The following is a 19,154-nucleotide window of genomic DNA, read 5'->3' on the forward strand; positions in this document are numbered from 1 at the left end:
TGAGTTGGCAGTTAACTCCTAGGCACAGAGTCAAGGGGTAAGTAACGAGGCAGTGCAGGTAGTGGGAGTCCAGAAGCTTGGTGATTGTGCCTGTTGGTTACCTGGGCCGGGTGCTCAACCGTAATTTGATACCATAATTTGCTCAACCATGAATTCTAGTCCTGCTTCCTTCACTCCTTCACCGAGTTGGCAGATTTCAAGATGACTGCGTGAATGTGCTTTGTAGACCGGAAAGCTCTGCTAGTTATCCTGGGGCCAGCCCGAGCCTGGGGATGGGGGCGGTTTTAGGGGCTTCGCCTGTCCCCTTTCCCCCCACCGTGGCAGGCGTCTTTGCGGCTCCGCGGGGTGGGTAAGGCCTAGAGTCCGGGAATGGAGCGCGGGGGCCCGAGCACGCGGCTGAAGGGTAGGAGGCCAGGGTCCCAGGCCGGTCACCCTCGCGGGGGTGTGATGGGGGCACATCCCTCCCCCCCGTGGCGCCAGGAGGACGCGGGGCCCGCAGCTCCTGCAAAGAGGACGCGGCGAGCAGCACAGCTTTTTAATTAGCGCCCGGGGCCGGGCGGCGCGTCCGCGTTCCCGCCGCAGCCGCTGGGCCGGGGATCTGAGGCGGCCGCGGTCCCGGAGCGGAGGCGGGAGCGCGACCGGGGGAAAGTTAGGAACCGCTCGGCGAGCGCCCGCCGCGGAGGTCCGACCCCAACCCGGGCGGGTGCTGCCACCTGCCGGTCGGAAGGGAGGCGGCCCGCCCGCCTGGGCGCAGGGCTGGGCTCCTGGTGGCTGGGCTCCCGCTGTTTCCCGGGCTCTGCGAGCCCCAGGAGTGGCCTAACAGTGAAGTCAGGTCCTGGGTAAAGTAGGCCTCATTCTTCGTTTTTCTTTTCTTCCTTTTTTTTTTTTTTTTTAAAGATTTTATTTATTTACTTGACAGAGAGAGAGATCACAAGTAGGCAGAGAGTCAGGGGGAAGCAGGCTCTCCACTCAGCAGGAATGCTGAGGCAGATGCGGGGCTCGATCCCAGGACCCTGAGATCATGACCTGAGCCGAAGGCAGCGGCTTAATCCACTGAGCCACCCAGGCGCCCCCCCCCCTTTTTAAATAAGCTCTAAGCCCAGTGTGGGGCTTGAATTCACCAGCTGCTGCACACTCCACGGACTGGGCCAGCCAGGTGCCCCCAGTAGGCCTCCTAAGGCTGCTTAGGGCCACGAAGCCTGGGAAAGGGAGGCCAGAGGAGGGAGACCTGATGGGGAGGTGGGAGATAGGAGGTGGGGGAGGACCAGGGCACCAGAAAGCCTGGCCCACCTTTTCTGCACACCTACCAGTCTGGCTATCCTCCCATGTTTTTGCATCAAATTCAGCAGGAGAGAAAGTAATTCTTTGGAACTTTACACTTTGCAATGGGCTTTCACTGCCCTCCACTTATCAGGTCTTTTGACGTAGGCATCACGAAGCTAACTTGATCAAAGAAACACCAGGCGGGAGGTCCCATTAAGGAGGCTGAGCCCCAGTGCGATCCCAGGGCTGCTCAGAGGCTCAGCTGCTGGCCGCCCAATGCTGGCCTCTGTGACCCGTGTCAGATCCCTTGACCTCTCTGGGCCTGGAATCAGAGTTGTTCCACCCAGAGGGTGTTACATGTCCAGCACTCTGTCCAGAAGGTCACAGGCATTCGTGAAGAGTCATTTTCTCACCGACCGGGGGTGGCAGGGCACTGTAAGGGGTCTGTACCTTTCCTCCTTTTCTTCCTCTAGCCAGGTCCCAGGCACCTCGGGAGGCAGCTGCCTTCTGCTTTCCCCTCCAGCCCCAGCCCCCACCCTGCAGCCAGACACCTCCTAGCTGAGGCTTTCTTTGCCCCTAGGGGGTGTGCAATGCATTCACGAGCTGGTCTCCAAGGCCTGAGCCTCTCTGGGAAAGGGAGCACTAAATATGGCCACCACAGCCTTGTTGCACTTGTCACGTTCAGTTCTGACCTTAATAGGCTGCTGGGCGGGATCAGCACCTCAGCAGGTCTGCCAACGGTGGCAAGAGAGAGCTGAAGCCTACGCTGGCCAATTGCTTGGGGAAGGAAGTTAGAGCAAGCAAACCTCCACCCACCTCCCACAGGGTACCCCTGGGCCTAGCTGGAATCCTCCTGGGGCCTCACACGTCGGAGGGCTGCTGAATCTTCTGGGGCAGTAGGGACCCACGCCTCATGTGGGAGGAGGCCAAGTATAACCCCAAATGGCATCAGCCAAGTCTGGGAACCATCGTCAGTCCACGGTGCTAGGGGAAAATCGACAGTGCGGGGCATTTCAGATCAACACGCTCTATTTTATTAAGCACCAATGGCGAGTCAGGCTCTGTACCAGGAGCACGGAGATGAACAAGACACAGACGTGGCCCTCGAACAGCTGACCGTTTAGTAGGAGGGACCAATAAAGTAAAACACAGCCGGCAGCTGGGGGGTGGGCTATCCCAGAGCACCCAACACAGCCTGGGGGCTCCAGATGGTGCTTGAGCTGGGAGTTATCCAGCTATAGAAAAACAAAATGTATTCTAGGTGAGGGAACAGCACAGCGAAGGCACAGAGGCAGGAAAGAGCCTCGTGCACGTGGACTACTGAGAGTTTAGGGCAAGGAGAACAAGGAGTGGGAGGCCGACAGGCGGCAGCTGGGAAGCGGGTGTGGGGAACGCTGGAGAAATGCCAAGGTGGGCCAGTGGGTCATCCCACAAGAGGCTCTGCCACAGCATTACCAGCAAGGGAGCCCTCACTGCATCCGGGCCAAGGGCTAGGGGAGAATCCTGTTGGACCACAGTTATTTCCCAGGTCCAGGACGCAGGTTTTGGTCATGACAGGGCATGTGCCTGGAGAGGGGTCAAGCCCAGGGAACCTCCCACTTTTGAACACTGCTCATGGCCACAGAGACAGTGTTCCTTGCCTATGCCCCCAAGAATTTCATAACAGCTTCCCACCGTTGCTTTCATGCCCCATGGCGGACACCATTCCGTGGGTGGCTCCAGAGGGAGGGGCCCTTAGGAAGGTGGGAAGGGGTATCCACTGGCAGGGCTGTTTCTCTGCCTCAGATCGGATGCACTCCAAAGAAGGGGGGCCCTGTGCCAGGCTCAGCCCAGATTCTGTGTGTGTGTGTGTGTGTGTGTGTGTGTGTGTGTGTGTGTGTGTGTTGACGGGCTTGGGAGGAAACAAGATGCATTTGCCCCCTGCTCCGGACTCTGAGAGATCGAGGCCTGGGGCTTCCGGTGTCAGGAGGGCCTGGCTAGGGGGAAGGCAGGAGGTAGTGGGTGAGCAGGTAGAGGAGGCCGGCAAGACCCATGAGACCTGTCAGGACTCCGAGCCTCAGCGGCAGGTACTCCAAGGAGCGCTCCAGCTCCGCGTGCAGGAGGACGACCTGGCGTTTGGTGACGCTCCACTCCCCCGAGTTGTCTAGGACATGGCGGGCCATGCGGGCCTTGTCCTTCAGGGGCAGCTGGGCCTCGATCCGGGCCTCCGCGTCCTCCCGGCTCAGGCCATTCCGCTGCATCAGCCTCGCCAGCTGCGTGTCCCGGTCACTGAGGGCAGGGGTGGGAGGGCTGCTCAGGCACTGCAGGCCCCAGCCTCCCTCCCACGGGCAAGCCACGGTGGGTGGGGGGTGGGCAGCCCCTCCCCTCCAATCTCTTTCAGGGGTCCTCATCACATTTTCAAGGACCCTAGCAGCGCTGACGGGCTCCGGAAGTCCCTCGGGGTCAACGGGAGGGGGAAGGGCTGCAGCGGCTGCTATGGCCCATCTGGGGGCTCCCTGCCTTGCCACTAGGCCTGCGATTTCCCAGTTATAAGCTGAGAAGATCTGGTTGTCTGGCGACGGCTACATCCTGAGTCCCTGGATGGCTGACCTTTACTGGAAGGCCTGTGCCTGCCAGCCGGCCGCTTCCTGTAGTTCCCCTGGGGCTTGGGCCTGCTGCATCCAACACAGCTTCCTAAGCTACCATAGGGACCCCTCTCCTTGCCTCCCCACCCCCACCCCTGGACACCGAGAGCCAAGAGAGCGCCTGCCAGGCTTGATGCCACTGACCCAGGGGGACCAGCCAGCCCCAAGGTGCTTCCCCGTGTAGCAAGGACTTGAGAGCTGGATTTGATCCTTGGGACAGGAAGAAGCATCACAGACAAAGCTAAACACCGCCCAGTCCCCCGACTCCAAAGGAAATTCGAAGAATATGTCTTTTGCCCACTCTGACATTACCAGCTAGGCCCTTCCTCAGGAAACTTCCTGTCTTGCCTGTGGCTATCCTCTGGAAGGGCATCATCTCTAAGCTCCCTCTTGCTCCGTGGCTACCTGAGCCCCTGAGCCCCTGAGCCCCTCAGGCGGAATGAGAGGGAGCAGGCTCTGCCGTCGGGGTGGGGGGTGGGGGAGAGCTGTCTGCTGAGCTGCTAGGCCTGAGCTCTCCCCGTGGTAAGATGAGAGAATCTGACCACTACTGTTTGGTCTCCTTTTAGGTGTGGCCTAGACCAGAGGGCCTCCTGGGATGTGAAGACGCACCTTCCAAGGACAAACACAACCTGAACACTGGTCAATTCTAATGTTGTTCAGAACAGAATGTTCCAGAAAACCATTTCTGGCTGGCCAATCAGAGAAGACTTTGAAGGAGAATGGTATCTATACCAGCCTTAAAAATTAAATTGGACTTCTGATTTCCTTTGTTATGGGGACAGTGTCCTGTCAAGATCATGGGGCCAGTTCCTGCCTGGCTAAAAACAAGGACTGCCTCTTAGGGACGCTGTGAGCCTGGGGCTGGGGAAATCTGGTTGAACAGAGGTGGCTTAGAGCCACTTGGGAGGACATAGCCTTCAGAACGAGTGGTCTAGACTGGAGGGCTTCCTGGGACGTGAAGGCAGAGGTCCCTCACAGCCCTTCCTGAGGCTCAGTTCAAGGACTGAAGCTATTTGTGGGAAGAGGATTTTTACCCAAACCCTTACTCTGCCACTGGCCAGTTTAGTTTCTCAAAAATGTGAACAATCCCATTTTGGCATTACATAGATTTGGTAAATGCACCCTATTATTTCAGACACGCCGGGGATACTCGGATAGTTGAAGGAATCCATGAGGGGATCTTTAGTTTTGTACCGTGTAGATCCCCTTAATGAAAAGCGAATAATCACTCATTCCCAGGTCTCTGGCCTCTCTCTCGAGCCTGAAAGTGGGGCGTGAACAGCACCTGGGATTCCAGCAAAGGCGCCTCTGGCTGGTGAGTGGCCCCAGAGGATCTCCGGCAGAACAGGCCCCATCCGGGGAACCCAACGTACCCGCCGGGAGCCACAGCTCCCTCTGCTCTTAGCAAACAGACCGAACCAGAAGGAAAGTGCGGCAAGGCAGGCGGGCGTGGGGTCATCTGGCGACTGCGGATAGACCCAGTGTTCTCACCTCTGCTGGAAGATCCCTCCCCCCCCTTTTTTTGATCCTCTGATGCAAAGTTCCAGTTCTTTAAGACTCCAAGGCAAATTCTTCACGGAGTGTGCTTGGCCTTCGCTGACAGCCTTTCACAGACAGGGAATAAAGAAGCCGGAGAGGCTGTGGGTTTCCACGGGAGACACGGGCTGGGGGGGTGAGGGTGGGGAGGAGCTGTGAGGATGCCCGAGACCAGGCCCTCCATGGCAGCCCGCGGTGGGCAGCTGTGGGGGCGGGCAGGGTGAAGCTCAGGGCATGAGCACTCCGGGCCTCGCTCTGGTGGCGCTGGGAGCCTCCCACGCGCCCGTCTCTGGAGAGCCGCCCTGGGCCCAAAATACCCACAGAGCCAAGTGCCCACCTCTGTGTGTGCGGTACTCGTGGGTGGCATCCAGGAAGTTTCTGGGAGGCGGACACATCCTACAGCCTCATCTACACTCACCCCACTGGGACTGTGACTCATTTTCGCTGACGGTTTGATCTGGCTCTGTTTGCCAAACCTGGATTCTGGTTTGCGTCGTGTCCTGAGGGATTCTGAGAACAAAGCCCCCTCCTTAGTTGGACTCTGACAGTTCGCTCCTGGCACACGTCCGTTCATAGGTGCCGCCCGGGGCGGGAGGGGCAGGATGGACCCTGGACACCGCCCCCCCCACAAGTAACTCCCCCCTCGAGTTTCTCTTCTGTAATTCAGAAGGATCAGCTCCTGCCCTAAACACCTCATGCTGAAAGGTAAACTGAGTGAAGGAGTAAATGCAGGAGCTGTCCGGAAAGGTGAGAAGGGCTAGAGGAGGGAAGAGGGCTCCAGGGATTAAGAACATAGCAGCTCAGGGCATCTGGGCTGAAGTGCCCCCAAAAGCCAGCAGGGGGAGCCCCTCCCAAGCAACTAGAGACGCCTGGGGGCCTTCGCTTGGCACCTACTTGGGGGAATATCGGGGTCAGGTACAGAAGTCATTCCTATAGGTTCTGGGCACACCCAAATCCCCAGGGCCTCCTGGTGGCCCTGTGGGGTAAGGGCAAAGGGATGTGGGCCATTCCGCAGGTAGATGCTTTACTCCAGGGGCCCACCTCTCCAGCCTTGGTCAGGCCAGGCCATGACACACACTCACCAGTACACCACCACTGTGTGCTTCATGTACTTGAGCAGCTTCTTGGTCTCAAACAGCAGGGGGATGTCCAGAATCACATAGCGGTATCCTGGGGAGAAGCCGGGAAGCCCACAGTTCAATTCTGCAAGCAAACACTAAGGACGGTGTGTCAGGCTAGGGGATAGAGTGGAAGCCATTGGCCCCTACCATCGAGAGCTCCCTAGCAAAGGGGAAGACCCTACAAGGGTAGGCATAACCTGAACGCTTCCAGTGCCAATGCCATTCAGAACAGAATGCTGCAGAGAGGTCGTTCCTGCCTAAGAGGATCAGGGAAGACCTTGCAGGAGGGATGGCATTGTAAAGGCCTTGAAATGCAGGTAGGGCTTCTGATACTTGAACTTGGGTGTTTGGAGGTGAGGGTTCCAGGAATGGGGGACAGCAAAGCATCAGGGGCAGCAATGTTCTACTGCTCTGGCCGTGGAGGCCTTGCACCATGGGAGGCGAAGCTGGTGAGGAGAACAGGGCAGGCACTAAGGGTTGAGTTCACCTTGATCTTGAACCTAAAGGGTTGTTATTTATGAGCAAGGAAATAGCACAGAGTTGGAGGAGACTGGGGAGTTTCCAGGAGGAACTGGGCCCTTTCTGCCCTCCTTCACCCATCTTTGCTTAAAAAAAAAACAAACAAAAAACTCACAAAAAACCAGAAGTGTGACTCCCTGTTGAAGAAGAGTCCTGCATGTCTATCTCTACCAACACGTCATGAGAGATTCATACCAGGGGCAGCAGCAGCAGCCCCAGGAAGGAAGAGGTGGCTTCTCCGTGTTGGAGGCGGGCCTTCGGCCAAGGACTACACGGATTGGTCTTGTTGTGGTGGGTGATTATGACTAAGAAAATATAAGTCACATGGCTGGCCCTCCAGATACAAGCCAAGGCCAGTCTAGGGCGGTACCCTCACCCATGGTGACAGGGTGTGTTGCTGGGCTGCCCATCCCCCAAACACCACGGTCTCCACACCCCTAGTTCTCTTTGGGTCAGGGTCCCCCATGTGTGTGTAAAAAGCTGGCAGGGGTCCAGGAGCCGTGAGGGAAAGGGCTGGGCACTGCCTCTGCCCAGAGATGCCTGCCTGGCTTGGATGGTATCCCCCCCCCAACAAACACTTCCAACCACAGAGCCAGACACACAAACGGGACAGGGCGGACGACCCAATCCACTGAGGCTCCTGGTCCCCAGGATCTGCTGCTTGGGAAGCCCAAGAAAAACCTTGAGTTGAGCAAGGGGGTTAGGAGAATGGGCTCTGATGACACACCTGGGTTGGCAGCAGCCCCCCCCTTTCCAACCGTATGATTTTGGGCCCCTGAACAAACCTCATCCGTGTGAAGGCTACCTCCCTCCCAGGAAGGCGGTAAGGATCAAATGAGCGAAGGCTTGGAAACCACTCAGCACCTCACCCAGACACTCCCAAGTGCTCCATAAATGATGATTATTATTACTACCATTCCCTGGAAGAAGGGGGGGGCACAGTTCCCATTCCCCCACTCCCCTCCCAGCTCAGAGCAGAAGCCAAGACCAGACCCTCTCTGGGCCTCTTATCTCCCATTCCGGCTCTGCCCCCACCCGTCCCTGTCCCCGCACTGTCCTTTCTCCTTGGCCCCTCTCGGGAGCTTGTGGCCAGCTCTTTGGTTCACCGGCAAAGGGCTATTCAGCTGTCGCATCCCTCCTGCTTGATAAGCTCTGCAAACTACCCTGACTCTATGAAGACATCCGTCTGCCTACACAGAGACCTCCCCAGCAGCTGGTGATCTTATCTGACGTTTGATTATACCAACTTTGACAGTTGTATTTGTTATACTCATCAGGGAAAAACTGGGACTGTGGAAGCCACAGCTGTCGTCCCCATTTTTCACCTTATCGAGCTGAAAAGAGCTTTCTGGCTTTTATTTGAGTGGTGGTGGTTGGGGAGAGGGGAGGCGGGGTGGATGACACAGCAGGAGAACTCTGGAGCGGGTGACATTATCCGCTGCTTGATTTCAGAAGGGGAGAGCCGCCGCAGCGCCTCCAAACCCTACAGATGTACTTGCAACTGGCCCGGGAGCGAATGCGGAAAGGGCATCGTGGAGAGACAGAAGGCTTCGCTCCTGGGTAGGGGCCGGGAGGGGTCCTCGTGCAGACACAAGAGGCAGGACAAAGGCAAAAAGAGTCCAGAGACTCTCCTTGAGGAAGGAGAGAGGAAGGGAGGTCTGCAGCAAGGTCCTGAGACGCAGAGCAAGCCGGTTCAGTAGGGAGGATGCTTTGAGCCCCCTCTGGCCTCGGCCAGAGCAGGGGAAAGGGGATGGGGCTGCGGGAGGTTGACACCGTGGACGTCTGTCAAGTCCTCTCTTTCCTTCTGAAGGGAGGTGCAGGCCAGAGGAAGATGGGGTGGGGAGAGGTTCCCCACTCCACATGAGAACTTGAGGATAAGGCCAGGATCACAGCCACGAGAAAACCTAGAAGGCTCCCCCATACCCTCCAGGAACAAAATCTCAGCATTGTGATTGGTGATGGGGAGACAAGCAGCCAGGCTTTCCATTCTGATGCCCGGGCTGGTGGCCATTTATGCCAGAGGCTGGCAGGTGGATCTGCAGGGACCCCAGGCCAGCCTCCCGCCTGATCTGAAGCCACTGTCCTCTGCTCCTTCTCCACTGCTGGTGACTGACCCCACCCTGCACCTGATCAGGTCACCCTGGCCCAAAACTCTCCTAAGAACAGGGCTGGCACTGGAGCTACAGCTTGGGAAAGGCTGCCAACCTTTAGAAGGTTCTTGCCAGCTGAGCACAGACCCTGGCTTTTCACTGTCCCTTCTTTCAGTCCCAGCACACGCCAAGCTAACTCTCTCCACTGAGCCCTTACCCCAAAGGACTAGCCTCTGTGTAGGACCCTCCCACTCCCCATCACCCTGTACCTGCCCTGGCCATTCTGGGCCCTCCCCAAGGTCCAGTCTGCAAGCTTACTTTCCCAGGCAGCCTGACCAGCACCAAATCTGACTCCAACCACGGTTCATACCATGTGGCGATCGATGGTTACTGATGTGGACCCAGTCCCCCCGAACAGCTTCTCGAGGTTGGCATTATTAACCTCACTGTGCAGGGGAGGGGCTGGCTCATTTGACAAAGTCATGCAGCTAGAAGCTATGAGGCCAGGATTGAAACTCAGGTCTCCAGACTCCATTGTTTGTCAGCTGTTATTACTCCCAACCCTGCTAGAAAAATCAACTTAACTTCCTGGGGATCGCAGCTCAAAAGCCTCAAGTGTCTCTTCTCACTCAATTGTCAACCTCTTTAAATGCTGAGGAACATGTGCGCCTTTCCTCTGGGGCTGTGTGGGGCTCTGCGTTGGGGGTGCAAAGGCCAGCCAGCTCCCCTTCTCCCTGGCCAACCTCTCCACAGAGGAGGAGGGCCCCGGCCCTGGAAGAAGAGGGCTCTGCCTCACCCCTGTCCCATACCCTGGGTCTTACCTCGGAGGAAATACTTGAAGGTCTCCTTCATCATTTCCTTGCGGATCTCAGGGTGGGTGATGGTGTTGAGCAGGTGCCGCCGGTCGGGCTGGTTAAAGATCAGGTCCCCCAGGACTTTGCGATTGATGTCACCGTTCTCCAGCAAGACCTCGGTGCCAAAGGCTTCCACGATGCGCCGGTGGGCGGGGTATCCTGGCTGGACCACTGTGCATGAGGTGGGGGCTGGGTCACTCTCTAGAGCCTCCAGGCCAGCCGGAGGTTCCCAAATGACTAGAGGCAAAAGGATGGGGGAACCCACGGGTGCTTCTTATATTTGGAGCAAAAACCAAATGAGAGGAGGGAGAGGAGTTGCAAAGGAGAGCAGAGTGCATGGAACCCCTCGAGTGGGTCACAGGGTGAGGTGAAGGAGAGGGACGAGGACATGGGGGGCAGGGAATAGGAAATCAGACCACGGCCGACGGGAAAGCCTTGCTGTCCTCCAAGGCCTTGAAAGGGCTTAGAAAAAAGGGAGACACGATGGCAGAAAGGGGTATAGGGGAGCTGCTGCGCAGGGTCCCGCCGCCTGCCCCTCCCAACTCACCATGGCGGGCGATGACGTCAACATCAATCACCGCACAGCCCAGCTGTTGGAACACCTGGATCACCGAGCTCTTGCCCGAGGCAATGCCCCCTGTGAGGCCCACCAGGAACATCTTCCCAGGAGAGAGGAGGCCCGTGAGAATGCCGAACCAGGAGTTAAGGAATCACCGGAGTAGGGCACGCTTGGCTGGCTGGGATGCCCCGTCCCAGGAATGCCAGAAGGACCTGCCTGGGGACAACAGTAGGCCTGATGAGTGTCGGGCCTGAAGACCCAGTGCGGGGGTTGTGGGGGGGGGGGTAGGCAAAGGAGCGGAAGGGAGATGTGGCCTGCCCAGGCAGAGTGTTGTTCTGAGCTTGGGCAACTCTGGATCCATCCTAAGAGAGAAAACTCTTTCAGGACGGGCCTCCGGTAGTCTTTAGAAAGCATTCATAAACAAGACAAACCAACACAGTGCAAATTTAGCAACCAAAATGCTGAGTAAGCAGAAGAATGTCAGGTGCTGTTAAGCAGAGTGCTTTCTGGAAGCAGCAGTACCCTGCTGCAGGCAAATTTTGCGTTGGAAGGGGACACCTGTCCCTCTGTGGGGAATCCAAGGCACTTTCCAGATGCCTACAGAGCGCCCCTTCTGGCTTTTACTTTATAGCCTGGGACCCTGAGGCTCCTGGGGAAGATGGTCCCGCCGGCCCAGCCCCCAGCACCAGCACTGTCTGGGTGTCCCAGGAGAAATCTCCCTCCTCAACCGGAAGAGGCCCAGATGGGGAGCTTGGAGGAAGCGATGGCTCGGGGGCCGGGAGGCCTGAGGGTCAGAGGAGTGCGGAACTTGCCCGGGAGGACTGTGAGGGAAGGATAACGGCCCCGTGGGAGGGAACCCTGAGCTGGCGCAGGGGCCTCTTTGGAGCCCATTTCTCCATGTACTTAGGATGCCGTGAGACCCTGGACAAGTCACCTGTCTCTTGGAACCTCAGTGTTCTCATCCATAAAATGGGGGTGACAGAACCTATCTCCTAAGGCTGTTTGCAGAGCAAATGAGAAAATGCACTGGAAGCCCTCGGGACACTGTCATTTCCACGGGGAATGTCCGGGGAGGAAGTGAGGACAGAGACGTGGGATGGAAGGCAGACGCCCAAGTCACACCGCAAGGCACGGAGACTAAAACAGACATTCGTGAAGTAACGTCCCTGTTCTTATAGCCTCAGACCATCTCACAAAAGACTCTTAAAGTAATGTTGTATTTTCTGGAGTAAACAGGGTTCAGGGTTACCATGTCTCAGACTTTGCTCCCAGGCTGGAAGAAATAAAATTGAAGGCCAGTCTCCCCCATCCCTCCCTCAGCATCAAATCACTTTTCCAGGACCTTGAAATCTGTCATGGGACTTTTTTTTTTTTTTTAAATGGCAGATTTACTGTCCTAATTACACTTTGCTTGAGCTTATACAGAAATGAGTTTGCCTCCCCTGAGGACGCACCAAGTGACAGGGGGAGGCAGGAGCTCGGGTGTGGGTGGTGAGGGGACCAACCCAGAAGTTTAAATTTGCCCAGGCTCGCTCTCCCAGGGCAGCCAGCAGAGGAGAGACGAGAATGCCCATGAGAGTCGTCATCCAAATGGAGAGACCTAACTCAGTCATTGAACTATTTGCGAAGCATTTCTCCTTAACCTCTGTGACCAGGAGCGGCCCCCAGGTGGTCTCCCTCCAGCTGCCACAGAGAGGACTTAAGGATAGGGTTCTGTTGTCAAAAAAATTTTTTTTCTTTTGTTCACTCAGCTGAAGATTTGAAATGGAAAATCCAGCAACTGCATTGTAATCCCAGCTCTGTCCTGTTGTCCCTAAAGCTGTCAGCTTGCCTCTCCTCTGCAGAAGACCAGTCTGGAAAAATGGGAGCAGAACCTGAGAAGAGACAGTGGTGGAGGGAAGGGGCAGGGGCCAATTTGCCACTGGGCCCTGGCCCCTCACTGCTGAGAGCGAGCCACTGTCACCTGACACCCAACTTGGCCAGACTTGGCTGAGGGGGCCCAGCAGAGCCTGTGACCTCAGCTCCTGTCCCTTCACAGGACCAGGACCCCTCCCGAAACACGCTGAATCGGAAAGTCTAGTGATGAGACAGCTCTGCTGTGTCCCAGGCTTGGAATCGACTCTGCCTCTTTGTTTACAGTGAGGAGATGACAGACCAGAGAGAGGAAGGGACTTACCCAGGGCCACAGCTCTGAGTGGAGCCTGAGATGAATTCAGGGCTCCCACCTCTGAGTCTAGACTCCTGCCTTAACAGACTCAGGAAATGAAAAATTAATTTATCTTTAAGAGAAAATAAGGACGGTGACTATGGCTATAGGCAAATCAATTCAGGGCCCAAGAAAAATGATTTCTAGATGATCATACTGGTGTTTTCCCTCTGCAGAACAGGGGGTGAGATCTTACAGCAGCCACCGGAGCATGGATGTCAACTCCAGGCTCCGCTCTGTCCCAGACTCTTGGGGTAACTTAATGAGTAGCTTCCCTTCTCTGCGCTTTCGACGACCATCTGTGGAAACAGACCAACAGCTGCTTGGCCTCTGTCAGGAGGGCCAAGGGGATGGAGGAGCACATGCCCTGGGAGGCCGTGGGCCCCAGGCTGAAAGGGGCCGGACAAAAAACAGCTGTTCCCGTCCAACAAGCCATGCCCAACCCATTCCTCCGCTCACCGCGGGCAGAGCACCTCTGTGCCTCGCAGCTCCGCATCGGGGACCTCTCGGGTAGCCAGAGGAAAACTCTTAGGTCTTGCCCCCCAGGAAAACTGGAGGAAGAGACAGTAACAAATGAAAGCAGCCAAGAAGAGGGGCGCCTGGGTGGCTCAGTGGGTTGAAGCCTCTGCCTTCAGCTCGGGTCATCATCCCAGGGTCCTGGGATCAGGCCCCGAGTCGGGCTCTTTGCTCGGCGGGGAGCCTGCTTCCCCCTCTCCCTCCGCCTGCCTCTCTGCCTGCTTGTGGTCTCTGTCTGTCAAAGAAATAAATAAAATCTTAAAGAAAAAAAAAGAAAGCGTCCAAGAAGAACAGAGCAGCAACAGGGGAGCCAGAGGAATCTCACGGTACTCACCCCGGGCCTGGGGGTGTGTGTGTGTGGTGTGTGTGCTCGTGCACGTGCAGACCCACTCACAGGCCTGCTCACGGACCTGCCCAGGAAGGGAGCTGCAGTGAGCAAGAGAAGGACCCACGGACCCTCACGGCTTAGCAAGGAGGAAAAGAAGGCTGAGGTTCCAACCACCCCTAAGGCTCACCTAGACCCGTCCCCAGCTCCTCCCCAGGGAGACCCACGGAGAAGTGACCCCCTCTGGTAACCTGCGCCCCTGACCCTGCTCCTGCTCTGGCTCAGAAGTCCTTGTCCGGAATCTGCTCGTTTCCCCTCATTCCACTGCCGTTTGCACGCAAGCGGTAGGAACGTCTCGGCAACTCTGCAACCTGGCCCTGATCTGAATTCCCTACGAAACTTCAGAGAAGTTCCACCCTATAGTCCCAGCCAGCGGGGCATCAGAACTGCTGCTACAATGGAAGGTTAAGGGCACCTGGGTGGCTCAGTCATCTGCCTCCGGCTCAGGTCATGATCCCAGGGTCCTGGGATCGAGCCCCGCATTGGGCTCCCTGCTTGGCGGGAAGCCTGCTTCTCACTCTCCCTCTGCCTGCTGCTCCCCCTACTTGCACTCGCTCTGTGTCAAATAAATAAAACCTTTTTAAAAATAATAAAAATAAAATGGAAGGTTATAGACCGTAAGTCAGGAAGCCCGGGTCCCAGTCTCTCTGCATTCTGTATGACAGTGGGAGCCTCCTCATCGGCCTGGCCCAGGATGGACAGTGCTCCATAAATGACAAAAAGCTGATCCCCCAAATGCCTGCCCCTTCCCCTCGTCTGGCCCTCAGTCTCCACACCTGTGAGCAAGGGCCTGATGCTAACTGGGGCTTTCTTCCTCCCTTTTGTGGTGTGGGACTTCCCAGAGCTGTCAGGAGATGTTTGCCTGGGTGACCAATGAGTAATGAGGCTGCTGGTGGCCCGGGAATCCTCCTTCTCAATACCAAAAGCTGTTCCCAGAGCCACTTGGCCGGAGGAGGAAGGAGACACCAAGTCCCATGTTAACAGAGAACGCGAATGCCCCGCACAAGAGAAACGGGAGCTGGATTCCGGGAAAGGATCCCAGGCCTGGCTGCATCGGCCAAGGCAGACCTCCAAGCCCAGGGGAGCCACATCCAAGTCCTTTCTTCTCCCTCGTTCTCCCTGTCTGGGGGAAAGACAGCAGGGTGTAAAGAAAAGGCTCAGTTGGGGCGCCTGGGTGGCTCAGTGGGTTAAAGCCTCTGCCTTTGGCTCAGGTCATGATCTCAGGGTCCTGGGATCAAGCCCTACATCAGGCTCTCTGCTCAGCGGGGAACCTACTTCCCCTCTCTCTCCGCCTGCCTTTCTGCCTACTTGTGGTCTGTCAAATAAATAAATAAAATCTTAAAAAAAAAAAAAAGGGTCGGGACTTGAGTCACAGAGGTGGGGTCTGTAGTCTGTGAATTGAGGAGCGAATTTCACTGTGTTCTGTAAATGGGGGGGGGTTCCCTCTTGGGAGCTGCCCTAAACCGCCTTTCATTTTTCACCTCTTGGTCCCCAACAGCCCAGAGAAGACAAAGAAAGAGCATTCAAGGAAGAATAGTCTTGGGGCACCTGGCTGGATCGGTCAGTGGAGTGTGCGACTCTTGGTCTTGGGGTTGTGAGTCTGAGCCCCATGGTGGGTGTAGAGATTACTTAAATAAAATCTTTCGGGGCGCCTGGGTCTCTCAGAGGGTTAAGCCTCTGCCTTCGGCACAGATCATGATCTCAGGGTTCTGGGATCAAGCCCCACATCAGGCTCTCTGCTCAGCAGGGAGCCTCCTTCCCCCTCCCTCTCTGCCTGTCTCTCTGCCTACTTGTGATTTCTCTCTCTCTGTCAAATAAATAAATTCTTCTAAAAAAAAAATCTTAAAAAAAAAAAGTCTCTCTTGAAATCTTCTCTGGTGGTGTCTCATAGGGAAAAATGAGAGTAGGCTGCTTCAAGGGTCTCCAGACACAAAACCCTGCTGCCCCTTGCTGTCTGTCCTAGTCCCGACTCCACTAGGCCCACCCTCCAAACCTAAGTCCCATCCCCTGCACCTAGACCTCTGCAGTGACCCCCTCCAGCCCCTGTCTGGCTTCTCCCAAGATGCCCAATGGCTTCAAGTGGGCTTCTGATCCTGTCACTCCTGCTTAAAACCTTCTTTGCTTTCTTCCCTCTCCTCCTATCCTCCTAGACTCTCACAGAAGCCTCTGGACCCCATGTAACCTACCCACCTTCGACCCCTCTGCGTCCCCCACCCCCCAGCCAAGGAACTTGGTCCATGCCTTGCAGACCTGCTTTCTGTCCCTGAATATTCAGGCTCTGTTCCCCTGCCACCCACCCCCTCACTTCCCGGCTAACTCCCCTGGGTTTAGTCTGCATTCATTCCTTCAGCCAATCAGGAACCAGGCCCTGCTCAAGAGGGCCTGCCCCCTCCAAGCAAAGCCTCCAGTCTACTGTGGGAGGTGGGGGGGGGTGGCAAGGGCAGAAACAATAAACTTACAATATGTAAGGGGCAACGAGGGTCATTGTCTTTTTTTTTTTTTTAATTTCATTTATTTATTAGAGAGAGAGAGAGAGCATGCACACCAGTGGGGGGGAAAGGGCAGTGGGAGATGCAGAGAATCTCCAGAAGACTCTGTGCTGAGCACAGAGCCCAACTCGGGGCTTGATCTCATGACCCTGAGATCATGACCTGAGCTGAAACCAAGAGTCAGACACTTAATCGTCTGAGCCACCGAGGCGCCCTGGGGGTCAACATCTTAAATTAGTACCTGGGAGGTCTAAGTGAGGACCTGAAAGCAGCAAGAGGGCACATCACACCTCCACTCAGAGCAGCCTTGTCCATCCCCCCACTCGAATCAGGCCCCTGACCTCTCTCTGTGCCATTCTTTTCCTTCCCTGTAGCCATCATGGTTGTGTGACTGTTTCCAATATGTTAAATAAAATAAGCTCCACTAGACCATGAGCCGTGCCCTTTCCAACCCTTTGTCTCCGGCATCCAGCATAGCATCCGATATCTGTCATGTACTCGGTGAGTGACATAGGTCAAGTTACTTACTTAAACTTCCGTTGACTCAGTTTCTTCATCCGTGAAATGGAGCTAATGGCACCTACCCTGAGTCGCTGTGAAGAGTAGAAGACTTCATACATATCAAGTGTTTCATTCTAAGTGCCTGGCATATACTTCTGCCTAGCACTCACCAATGTTCCCTATTAGTTATGAGAAAGTGTTTGAAAGCTTTTTATAAGAATGAACTGAATAAGCCCATGACTATGGAAGGGGATAGAAAATACTTGGGGTCACATCTCCTGTCAGTGGCAAGGGGGAGGCTGGAACCAACCTCCCAGCCTGCTCCCTTTTCGATGAGAACATGTTACCTGAGGTCAGTATATCCCTCTGGGGGGGTGGGGGGAGGTGGAGGAGGAAACAAACAAAACACCCCATGGGTTAAAGAGAATAAGAAACTGATACCTGAATGGATATTCTTTCCTCCCTGGGGAGAGCTCAGGACTTACCATGGAAGCAAGTTCTGTTGCTTTGCATCTCCCAATCAACAGCCCCTACCTGCCTGTGCTGGGGGGCCAGGACCTGGCTCCCTCATTAGCTTGCAGCCTCCTTTCCTCCTCCTCCTGCAGCCTCCCAGGATTTCTCACTGGGCATGCCTGACCTGCCAGACGCTTCTCCTTCGAACTGCTTTCCAAAGGGGATGTATCCATTTTGCTCCAATGATCAATATAATCATTCATGAAAACGAGTCATTCCCTGCCTTGGGACCCAATTATTTTCTCGTGGAACCAGTAGCTGCAAAAATATATTGTTTTCCAGTTAACTAGTAAGTGCTATTTTTATCTATGGTTTCCCCCCTCCTAATCTTTCATTACTGGGGAGAGGCTGCGGTTTAAACCTCAGTCCAAGTTCTCGTCTGCTAGGCCTATTAAGTCACTACCTCCTCCAAGCTGCCAATTACCTGGAGGGAGCCACAAGAGAAGGTATTGGCCGTCTTCCTTCTCCCCTGCCAACACCAAGGGAAGGGGAGGGAACAGGTCACTCTTCTCGAGCACTCTCCAAGCATAACCCATCAGTTCGGGAGTGTTTACGGGTCGCCAGCAAGGCTGTTTGCACTGGACGGCTATGCTGGTGCTCAGGCAGAAGGATCACAGGGAATGCCAGCTCTCAGAGGCTTCAGAGTCACAGGGGCCTCAGCTGGGATCTCAGCTTTGTCCTTAACCAGCTGTGTGGCCTTGCGCAACTTCAGCATTGTGTTCCTTGCATATAAAATGTGATTAATAATGACAACTCAAGGGTTTGTCAGGATTGAATGAGGTGACATGTGTCATGGTCACCTCCTCTTCCCCCACACAGTGTGTGACATGTCACAGGCATTGCAATCTACTCCACTTCCCCAAAGGGCATCTTCACCTTCTCAGTTGCTCAGGCCAAAAACTTTGGTGTCCTCCTGGCTCCTCGCTCACAATCTTCATCCCACCCACTAGCGCCCCCTGCTGGCTGTGCTCCCAGCTACCTTCACAACCCAGGGAGATCCCTTCCACCACCCGTCTTGCTCCTGGATTTGCAGTAGCGTCTGAGCTTTCTTGCTGTCACCTTTGCTCCCCAACTGTCTGCTCCTGATACAGCAGCCAGTGTGAGCCTTTAAAAATGCAAATCCAATCATTTCACCCCTCTGCTCAAAACCCTCCAATGGTTCCCCTCTCACGTAGAGCACAAGCCAAGTCCTTACAGGGTCCTATAGGGGCTCCACAATGGATGCAGGCAACTCTGTTCCCAGCACCTCCTACCACTCTCCCCCTTAATCTCAGCTCTCCAGGCACACTGGTCACCTTGCTGCTCCTTGACTATGTCAAGCACACTCCCACCGTGGGTCTGTGGATATGCTGGTCCTTCCATATGGAAAGCTCTTCCCCCAGAGGGCTGCATGGCTTACACCCTCCTCTGTCCGACCATCACCCTATCAGAGGCTGTCCCGAATGTATAAGATAGCACCCTCATTTCACTCTCTAGTCTCCTCACGGCTCCACTTTTCTTCATAGCACTTACCAACTTATCACTACACGACACATTACATATCTACGTGTTCATCTACTGTAATATGCCTCGCCCAGAATCCGGGCACTACTGTATCCAAGGTGCTGAAAACAGGGCCTGACAAGTAGAAGGCCCTCAAAAACATCCGTTGAATGAAAACATAAAGCATGCAGAAAAATGTCCAGCTCATAGGTAAGCAGGAACTTCATATTAACTATTTTAGTTTTTATTATTTTTAAAGATTTTATTTAAGAGAGAGAGAGAATGTGCAAAAGGGGGCGGGAGGGAGAAGTAGACTTCCTGCTGAGCACAGAGCTTGATGAAGGGCTTAACAGCAGGGAGCTCAACAGGGGCTCAATCCCAGGACCCTGAGATCATGACCTGAACTGAAGTCAGACGTTTAGCCAACTGAGCCACCCTGGCGACCCTCAAAATTAACTATTTTTTATTTTTTTATTTATTTATTTATTTGACAGAC

General features: G+C 55.3%; 1 protein-coding gene across 2 annotated transcripts in view; it reads right to left on the reverse strand.

The window, feature by feature from the left end:
- Positions 1 to 894: 894 nt before the first annotated feature.
- The window catches only part of DCAKD (dephospho-CoA kinase domain containing), a 30,205-nt gene continuing 11,945 nt past the window's right edge, over positions 895 to 19,154 (reverse strand). Inside the window, exons 2-5 of one of the 2 annotated variants that reach the window (XM_080826798.1) lie at positions 10,555 to 10,782; positions 9,975 to 10,178; positions 6,506 to 6,593; positions 895 to 3,531 (exon numbers count right to left, since the gene is read on the reverse strand). In XM_080826798.1, coding sequence (XP_080682924.1) covers positions 3,240 to 3,531; positions 6,506 to 6,593; positions 9,975 to 10,178; positions 10,555 to 10,666 — 696 coding nt within the window. In that variant the 5' untranslated portion in view covers positions 10,667 to 10,782 and the 3' untranslated portion in view covers positions 895 to 3,239. The remainder of the gene's footprint in view (positions 3,532 to 6,505; positions 6,594 to 9,974; positions 10,179 to 10,554; positions 10,783 to 19,154) is intronic. The other variant, XM_080826799.1, reaches the window with a different exon arrangement.

The sequence above is a fragment of the Martes martes genome (genome assembly GCF_963455335.1).
Source record: "Martes martes genome assembly, chromosome: 16".
In the NCBI taxonomy this organism is placed as follows: Eukaryota; Metazoa; Chordata; class Mammalia; order Carnivora; family Mustelidae; genus Martes; species Martes martes.